General features: G+C 39.4%; 1 protein-coding gene across 4 annotated transcripts in view; it reads left to right on the top strand.

Moving 5' to 3' along the window:
• The first annotated feature begins 850 nt into the window (after nt 1–850).
• PLCH1 (phospholipase C eta 1) overlaps nt 851–10,330 on the top strand; it is a 217,318-nt gene continuing 207,838 nt past the window's right edge. For 2 of the 4 annotated variants that reach the window (XM_030822743.1, XM_030822745.1), the window contains exon 1: nt 851–969. In XM_030822743.1, the coding sequence (XP_030678603.1) occupies nt 891–969 (79 nt within the window). In that variant the 5' untranslated portion in view covers nt 851–890. The remainder of the gene's footprint in view (nt 970–10,330) is intronic. The other 2 variants (XM_030822742.1, XM_030822744.1) reach the window with 1 other exon arrangement.

The raw sequence follows: 10,330 nt of genomic DNA, 5'->3' as shown, positions 1-10,330 counted from the left end.
CATGCCAGCCTTGCTTGGTTTTGCCTGGCTTTATTCTGTGAACAGAAAGGAGGTTGGAATTCTGAAAAGTTGCTTTAGCCAAATCCTGTGAACAAAGGAGGCCTTGTTCAGGGTTATGCACGTCAGCTTTTGGAGGAATTTAATTCATCGACTCAGATCTCTGCTTTTCAAGTTGTTGCTCTAGTTAGCATTGTGTTTCTCTGTGTCTGTGATGGAGCAAGTCTTACATAGGAGCAGGCACTGCTAGTTTACCTTGCTGAGGCCTGTGCCCAGCTCTAGTTACATCAGTGAGTTCAGCCTGGGCAGATCCAGACTCTAGCGGTCCTAAATGGACACAAGCAATGAACCAAAAAGAGGGAGGCGCATTTTATTAATGTGCTTGGCTCATTCTTGGCCACATGGATGCTGTACTGACCCAAAATTCAGGAACTGGGAATGATAGCTTCGTTCCTGTTAGTTGCCTCCGCACCTGCAACTGAAATTTCCTGAAATGTTACCAGTGTTGATTAGTTTGGATCTTGGACTACTAGGAGTGAGTCCGGGAGCACGTAAACTGGTCCTGAAACCTGCTCCCTGATGGTAGGTTTATTTCCCCTGGAGATGGGTAACATTGAGCCCTGAAAGGTGGTTTGAAGAAGTTGCTGTTTTGATATGCTAAATGTCATTCTAGACCCTGGGAAGACTTGTGAGAAATTTCTTAGGGCCTGGGGGATTCCAGCTCCATGTGTGGAGAAGTTGTATGCCGTATGTGTTGCCCCATAATGCTGGGCAACCAATGGCATTATGCTACCAGTGTGAGCGTGTGGCTGCCGTTTTCTTCATTTTTGTCTCATTCTGTTTCCCTTGACAGGGCAATTTGGTTTTGATGCTGTGCCAGAAATCTTCTGACAATGAGTTACTGGAACTTGGAAAAAAGGAACTGTGTGCAGTACCGCAGGCATTTTCTGGTGGACAACAGTGTGTTTCATGGTAAGCTGTCTCTTGTATTTATGTAGCTGGATCTTTTATTTTGTTTCTGACAGGACTTTTATTCTAGCACTCTAGATGCAAATATGGTATAATTGTTGGATGGAACCAAGAGCTTGAGTTAACGTGTTTATGAATAATTACCCAAGAAGTCCCATTGCACTAACTATCTCCAGGTGTAAGGAATGGGCCCCACCTCAACAAGTATAATAGTGTTATCTCTTTCTATTTTGTAGAGTAGTTGGTACCAGTGCCTTTCCCCTTCTACCACACTGTCAACTCCAGTAATATCCCTTTCTGATGTTTGTAATTATTTTGGGTGAGGGCCATATAATTGTTCAGTTAATATTTGTGGATCACCAGTCAATGCTCATTACCAGCATAGCGTGGCCTTCCAAATTGAGATGTTAGAGGGTGCTTGTGGCCACCTGCTTTAGACACTTATTGAAGAGAAGTCCACCCACTTTTATTGCTGTCCTTTAGGGCTTTAAGACCTATCTATGTATTATGTCCCATATAACAACAGAACAGAACAGTTTGCAGCACTAAACCGTTACTATCAGGGTGGAGGACTGGAGCTGTGAATCAGAGTAATCAATATTAGTCATTTTCATGGCAAACTAAGACAAATTGCCTTTACCCTGCTGGTATCTGTTTGTTTTGTGGTATACAGTCAGGGATAAGCTCTGTCAATCCTGCTGTCAAGCTACCCTAGGGTGAAACTGATTTAAAAGCCAAAGACTTATGTGGTGCCAGAATTTTTGGAGTAATCTCTATCAGAGGCCTGTGGAATTGTAGAGGGAAGAGAGAGATTTCAGGGGGAGTGAAGTGCTCTTTAACAGAATCCTATAATCTAAGCTGCTTTCACCTAAGATTGTTCTGAAGTCTTCCCCAATTTGATGACAGCCTTAATGTTTATTATTGCTTTAAACTAAGTTTAAGATAACAAATTTAACCTTACTTTATTAAGCACTTTAGTGCTTATAGTGTTTTTTCAACATTCATTATACCACCTCACTAAAAGGCCTTATAAAGTAGAGAGTGATTTCATTTTACAGATGAAGAAAGAGAAACAGAGATGAAATAACTGCCCAAGTTGATGTAACTAATTAGGTATTAGCAAGGTCAGCATGAAAATTTCTGCCTCCACCTTTCCAGGTTGGTTCTCTCGACATTCCAGTGGTGAAGTGCCCTTAGCAGAGCAGACGTGGGAATGGCGACTTGACCCTGTGGCACTGAGGTTCTATGTTGCTTTTCTGTAGCCTCAGCCAAGGGTCCTGTTCATTGCTTTATCTCTCATGCAGTGTTTGATTTATGTATTGTTCTGTTGCAAATTTATTTGTATTAAAAAGAGTAAACATGGTAATAGAAGAATCACGGGAGTTAGAAGAACTAGGTTTTTTTTTTAAGCTTTATTTTGTGCCAGTTTTTAAAGAGTTTAGATTTAAGTGCCTTAAACGCATTATTATTTTCATTATTTTAGAATGCCTTTATTCAGAGATCTCAAAGGGTATAATCACTTAAAATTTTTTCTATGTGTTTTTATAGTCATATTACCAATTAGTTTATTACTATATTGCAGATACTTATGCCAAGGGCTTGATGAACATTAACGTTGTCATACGGAATCCTTTCAAGGACTTTGCCATAGCTATTATTCAACCCATTTTATGAATGGGGTAACTAAAGCTTGTGGAGATTGTGAAATGGTGACCTAAAATTCAAATCCTGATATGCCTAATTCCAACACCTCACTATTTTTTCTTCTTTCAGGCTGCCATCTCCATTTTAATAAAAAATATTGACATTCTGAGGCTTAAGTTCTATATAACAGTATTTGCTCTGTCATTGACTAGCAGTGTATGGTCTTGGACAAGTTATGTAATCTTTCAGGAACTCAGTTCTCTTTTCTGTGAAATGAGCATGCTGGTCTCAATGATTTTTGAGGCTGTTTCTAGTTCTAAACTCAGATTCCACTGAAGTATTTCTGAGAATTACAATTACTGTATTGTCTGAGCTCCCTTTTCACTAAACACAAGATACACAAGGGGGCAGTATAACACTTAAAATATGAATTGGTTACTTCTTACATTCAAGAATTACTCTTTCGAAAGGGTTTAGAGATATTAAATCCTCCCAAGATTAAAAGGATCAAAGCCAATTAGAACAATGATTCTATTCATTTATAATACAGCAATAGCTTTATATATTTCTGATAGTGTAAAATATCATTTTGAATTTCCTTGCCTCAGGATATGTTGTAATTCAGGAAAGAAAGATGCCTTTTGCTCTTCTACCTCTGCTGAAAATGAGTCTGTTAACATAGGAACTTATTAACTTAAGGAAGAATTGTGAGAAGTCTTGGGATATTTTAAATCAAGGGAGCTCTAGTGATAATGCCTTTGTAGAGGATTTCAGAACATTTCTGAGAAAATAAAGGGGACAGGACATGTTGAGTAGGAAATGTCAGATTTCTCTTGGGCTTCTTGAACATTTACTGACCACGCTTTTGCTTATTCACTTTGGCTTCTCCTTGTTTTTGCTGATAACTCTCCTTACATAACCAAATGAACCAAAACAAAAAGAACCAAAACTTCTTCCATAAACAGAAAAGAACCATTTCCCGTGCAGAATAATAGACTTTTGGAATAAGCAGACTTGGATGTGCAAATTATGCCAGCCAGGTTCTCTTTCTACAGACAGACTTCAGCAGTGTTGCCAGGATAAAAGCGCTACATTAAAATGAGAACTCTAAAATGGTCAATAGTAGCAAAAATAAAAATGTAACATTTGTGTCGTTTCACAGTTCATAAAGCATATTCATAGCCTCATTTTCTGATTATAGAGGTGGTATATTCTCATTGGAAACAATTCAGAATATTACCCACAATCCCAGAACCCAAAGAGAAAGAGACTATTAAACCTACTGTTAAGAGTCTGCTTATGTCCGGTCTTTTATTTACCTACTATTTCATCTTCACATTTCTGAGGCAGGAATGAAATATCTAGAAAGGTTGGGAAATAGTGCTTAATGGAAATGAACTGGTTGAATTGACTACTATGTCCAATGATGAGAGAAACCTTGTTAGGAATGATGAATTTTTGCATTTCCCTCGTCTGTCTTTTGCCTGGATTTTTAGGAAAACCCAAAGGAATTTGCACCTATCAGAGAAGCTAATCTCTGGGATCTTCCCCTACTTGACTTTTATTCTTCTGATATGTTTGCAACAGAAAAAAATCTTGAGCAAAGAATGTTTGGTACGGTATGAACCCTGCCTTAATGGCTTATACCTTCATGATTTATCCGGATTTGAAAATTGCCTATACCTTCAGCTGTTTCTCTTGCTTTCAGTGAACTGCAGTATTTTTTTTTTCTGACCTGGGATGCAGTCTTGATTCTTAACCAATAGTCAGTGTATTTGCAATTAATATGCACGTGCAATTTCTTATGCACATAAGCCTTTCCAAACATTTGAGCTCCTTACTAAGTGACTTAATGTTTGTTTTCACATACTGCTAGTCGTAATTGTACTATTGGAAAAAGTATTAATTGCTTTCCCATAAGTTATTAGGGTATCATCTCAACTTCTTATGGGAAAATTTATTTTTGTTGCCATCATGTTGTTAAATGAATATTTCTGAATAACCATTACAAATCTAGACTAGAAACATTTTGGACTGAATTAGGAGTACCTTTTACTATCTAGGGATAAAATTAAGGGTAATTCTGTTATTAAATATTTATGCAGTATGCCTTTTTAAGAAGTTGCCTTGTATATATGTTAATACTTTTACTTTGCCTCAGAACTACATTTTAATATGACTAATTGACTTAGTTAATTAATTAAATGATTACTTTTTATCTAGCCTCCCCTTCCTGGCCACAGACCTAGCTGGTGATGTGAGGGTAGAAACTTGACTGCTAGTTTGTAATGGAAAGTAGGCTGAAATGGGATCCTGAAGACTAGTTCTAATCCAAGTTTAACAACTAACTTGTGTAGCCTCATGTCACTTCTGGGGCCCTCAGTTTCCCTGTCTTTCAAGTGAGGACTGTGCCAGATTGTAAAGTTCCCTTATAGCAGCAAGGTGTGAGGTCTCTATGTAGTCAAACATCAAGATAGGTGTATGATAGATGGAAGTGTTCTTCAGGCCGGGGGTATGAGAATGAAAGGCTGGCAAGATGGCATTGAAGAGAGGATAAGATTTCTTTTTGGACTGTAAACTTTGTAGTTAGTGTTGCACTGGCAAAATGCTGCATTTCCCTTTAGGGGAGAGAGGTAGTGGTGTGTGTGTGTGTATGTGTGTGTGTGTGTGTGTGTGTGTGAATGGCCACAGGTTTCTCCTGACCATGGAGAGACCAGTATCTAGGACTGACACAAGCTTTCCGGACAAATGTGATTATATTAAAAAATGAAGAGTGAAAAGCTCTCCCTCGCTGGAGTTCCATCTGCACTGGAAGAAAAGAGAAGAATGCCAGATCCTGACTGGTAAATATGCAAGGAGAATGAAGTTATGCAAAAGTGAATTAGGGTTCCAATTGATTTCAGCCAGTTTATTAGACTTTGGCAGCCTGCCTGCTTTAGGTTTGTGGGGCATCACTAGATTTTATGTTAGAGTGGCATTTCTTTACGAATCAAAGCCTGGCTTTTCCAGCCATAACTTTATAAGCCTCCTTTTCTAGGTCCAGAAAATACGTGTGCACATAGAATTCCTATTAATGCAATGACAATCAAGTTTCGTGAACATCATTAAGATTAAAAGTATCAGGCTGGGCGCAGTGGTTCACGCCTGTAATCCCAGCACTTTGGGAGGCTGAGGCAGGTGGATCACCTGAGGTCAGGAGTTCAAGACCAGCCTGGCCAACATGGTGAAACCCTGTCTCTATTAAAAATACAAAAATTTAGCTGGGCCTGGGGCGGGGGGGGGGGGGGGGCACCTGTAATCTCAGCTACTTGGGAGGCCGAGGCAGGAGAATCGCTTGAACCTGAGAGGTGGAGGTTGCAGTGAGCTGAGATGGCGCCATTGCACTCCAGCCTGGGCAACAAGAGCAAAACTCTGTCTCAAAAAAAAAAAAGATAAAAGATTAAAAATATTATCATTAAATTATTAGAGAGGACCAGGGAAAAATTTCAAAGACAAATTAAGAGGAAGAGTTAAAAAAAAAAAAAAAAAGAAGATAAAAGAAGATAGGCCTTAAGGGAGAAAATATATTTGAGTCATTTAAGTTTTATAAATTATAATAGAACTAATTGTGGAAGCAGCGTTGCCCAGTAGATTTCTTTTATTGGCCCCACCCAAAATGCTCTCTACCTCCCATTGATGGCCACCAAAGCAGAAAGCATCAGGGCAGGTGTCCTTTCAGGCCTATGATGTTCAGGTGCATCTTGCAGGTGGTGAAGATTTAGACAGAGGGAAGCATGGCCTGACCCAGGTGTGACACATTGTAGGGGCTCCCACTGGCTGAGTTACTCTGGGTGAGTTGTTCTCTTTGGGACTAAGTTTTCCATATCAGCAAAATGCTGGCATTTATGGAAAATGACCTCTAAGTTTCTAAGCGCTACAATTTTAAGAAATGCGAGATTGTCTACCTCCCCTACTCACACTACTTTTAAACACAGGCTAATTGGAGAATTTGCTGTGAGTTAACTGACCGCATTGATTTATCTCCTTTTCTCCTTCCCCTGTCTGAGGGAAATCATAGCCATCCATTCAGGCCTTACAAAAGAGGATATTTATGTCTAGTTTAGAACACAAAGGCAAAAACCTTTAATGTGAGCTGGTATGAAACATACTTATTCTATGACCTTTTGGGAACATAGGCTCTTCTTTGATGTCTTGGAGATAAAAAAAATTCTCGGTGAAAGCTTCTCAGTGAATGCTATTTATTTATATTTTAAAATCTAAAGTTCTTTCCTCTTTTTGGTCTTTCTTTATGATGAGCATTCCATTTGTAACTGGTTTATTGAGCATTCTCAACTCAGTGTAGCATATATGCTTCAGTGAATGCTTCAGAAAATACTTTGTCCCATTGTAGCATCTTGGGTAGATTCTATCACTTTCTGGCTAATTTTGGCTATTAAGTGTCCAGTCCATTTTAAAATTTTAATCTCAAATTCATTAAGCCCCCTTACCCCCTGACCTGGCTGTTGGTGCTTGAGGTTGGGGGTTCCTCTGTCTCTGCTATACTCCTTCCCCTTGAAGGAGAATTCAAGGCTCTGTTCCACAGATTTTGGTACAAGGAAGAGACAGCAAAGGCTTTTTGTCTCACATGTCCCTGTTGTATGTCAGCAGTGGTGAGGTGATCCAGACTCCCTCTGCTTCCATCTTCTGTAGATTCTCAGTTTTATCCTGGCTCCCTCTGTTACCAAGGACCCTCCTGAGAGGACCTGCCATCTTGCTTCTGCCTCATGCCTTCCCTGCTGTCAATTTCCTCTGGCTAGAGCACAGCTTCCTGTGCTCCTGAGGACACTGGGGCAACTGTCTGGCTCCTGCCCTTTCTCTTCTCCCCATATTTCTTCATGTGGAGCTCTACGGACTGCAAGGGCTTGAAAGATGGAATGGGGTGTGAAGTTGCCCCTTGCTCTTCTGAGACCTACTGATGACAGTCTCTTCTCACACTGTGGGGGCTGCTCCCATATGTTACCAACTTAAGCAATCTCTAAGTCATTCTTTCATAGCTCTTCCCCTGCTTCTTTCTGGGGCTGAGGGGTGTTTCCTCCAGGTTCATTCCTCAGAGTGCCATCTCTGCCACCCTGGGCATCGATGATATTATACACCTAACAGCGGCTCAGGTAATGTGATTTTGATGGATGGAATCCTAGCCCCCCAACCACTGACAGCTCTCCTTGGGCTCCTAGAGCCACTCTAGGCAAGTCCTTGTTCACTAACATTTTAGATTAGGGCGACTTAATTTCCCTAAAGCTACTGGTGTTCTTTATTCTGTTTGCTTCTTGCAACATTATGTAGCTGGATTGATCAGATCCAAGCAATGATCTGTATGTATAAAAATCCATGTTGAGGTGTATCAGCCTCTATTCCTCATCAGGAATCTAATTCAATGAAGGGATTTTTCTGAGTAACTGAACCCCCTCTGATCTCTCTGTCATGCTTTCTATGCAAGGTCATTTATCTTCTGCAACGATGGAGGGGATGAAAAGGTGCTCTTTAAATGGCAAATTGGAGATCTGGATGTATGGGAAGCCCAGGTGGATGAAAAGTGACAGTGTTCATTCTTTGAAGGTTTAGCTTTCAATTTTCTGAAACAAGCCTATTGCTGCCAAGTGAAAGCCTTGGATGGCCTTTTGCATGAGACTCTCAAACTCTTTCTCGTAAACCTGTGGCCATTGAGAGCCCAGCCAGGCAGAAAGGCCCTTGATTGTTTTATTCCTTTATGCTTGGGAATACCAATTTTCTAATTGGCAATTGGAATTGGTAATTTTCTAATTAATTAGAAAGAAGAAATAATGTGTATAATAAACCATCATTTTTTCCTTCAGATTTGCAGACTTTTCATGTTTTAAGTGGTTACTTATGAGAATTATTTCCCCTTAGACCTGTGTTACAAATTTAAGCCTTTGTTCTTGAAGCTGCATTTCCATAATTATAATTAGTTTTCCTCTGCTCTCTCATTTTCCCAATTGTCTTTCCCACTCTGTTTCTAATGTATGCACAGAAATTGATGGGAGGATGAAAAATCTTTCCATGAGTAGATTCAGGGTTCTTCTAGGGCAACATAATTGTTTAATTTAGTTATGCAAAAGATCTATATTTTTTTCCTTGGATCCAGTAATAATTAGTGATTGTATTTGTAATCATGAAACCCTCCAATCTCCTATCTATCAAAAGAAAGTTGAAAAACTGCAGTTTGTCCCTTTTTACCATGTGGATGAAGTCATCCCCATAGAGATCTATGACATGTTTTATATTTTCTTAGGGCTCATTCCTTTCAGCAAATATGTTTGGGGTTATTTCAAGTGTAAATTGTTGGTTTCAAAGGAATATTCAGATTTTTAATTTAAAGCCTCTAGCCTAGTGTGGAGCAGCTTCACCTACTCCCACGCCTTCAGTTCCCATGTCTATGCTAACTCCAAAAGTGTGTTCATGGCTTTGACCTTCCCTCTATGCTGAATACTCAGACGTCCATCTGCCTACCTGATGGCTCCACAGATGCTCTCCAGGTCGGTTCTCAGACTCAACATGTGTGGAGCAGAATTCCCTCCTGCCCTGGTACTCATCTGCCTTGCCAACCTTATCTCACCCTTTCCCTTCTCTTTGCACCCCAGCAACACTGACCTTTGCATTCCTTGCCCACAAAACTCACTGCTTCTTCACTTAACCAACTTCGAACACATCCTTTCAATCCCAGAGTAAAAGTCCCCTCAGCAGAGAAGCCTTTTCTGACTTCTCAGACCAGGTCAGGCCCTGTTTTATGATCTCCTGTCACTGTGCATTGCTGCTTCATTTTGCTGCTTCATTATGTTATCATTACTGTAATAAAACAATTAATTGTGTGATTACTAGTTCATTTCTGTCTCTCCAACCCAAGGTCCAGGAGATCTGAGAGTGTTCTGACTTCTATCTGCAGCACACAGTGCAATGCATTGCATATAGTAGGTGCTCAATAAAATATTGCTGAATGAATTTCTATATTTTATTTAATAGGGGAGATAAGTACAGTTTCACTATTTTTGCACTCTCTGTTGAGTTTAGTTTTTAATCTTTGTGCTGTGAAATGCATTACTTCTCTGACTGTAAACTCTCTCCTTGCCTTTACTCAGAATTTTGCCATAGGAAACCCAGAAAAAAAATACTCATAAACCATCCTTGCTAAGATGAAGAAGGAAAAGAAGACCAATGAGAATCCAAGTGTGCCTTAGAAAAGATTATATATTACAAATGCATAATGCCTTGAAATGGGCAAGGACAAAGCCATTTCTTTAAAAGAATTTCTTAAAGTAATTTCAAAAGACTTTTTGAGTTCATTGTAGACTTTCCATGTTGGTTATACATATATATGTATTTTATCTGACTTTGAAACTGAAGGTTTCTCTCTTTAAAATAGCACTATTAGTAAAGCTGTTTAATTGCAGTTGTTTGCATACTATTAAAATTCTCTGCTGCTTGTGTCTGAAAATCTCCAGTCCAGAAGTAAGTGTTGTCTGTGGGGTAATCCTTACTATAGAGAGCATGGAATAGACCTGCATAAAAAAAAAAAAAAACACAACCAAAAACAAAAACAAAAAACACTAGCTTTCTCAGTAAGAGAGGAGGAAAGGAGGCCTGGGGTTGGGGTACATGAGGAGAATAATCAAACAGTATAGGACTTCTTTAAAAGTTAAGAAGATGCACTTTTATTTCAGCTTCA

The sequence above is a fragment of the Nomascus leucogenys genome, chromosome 11 (assembly GCF_006542625.1).
Source record: "Nomascus leucogenys isolate Asia chromosome 11, Asia_NLE_v1, whole genome shotgun sequence".
Taxonomy (NCBI): Eukaryota; Metazoa; Chordata; class Mammalia; order Primates; family Hylobatidae; genus Nomascus; species Nomascus leucogenys.
This window is presented reverse-complemented; position numbering and strand designations above follow the sequence as displayed.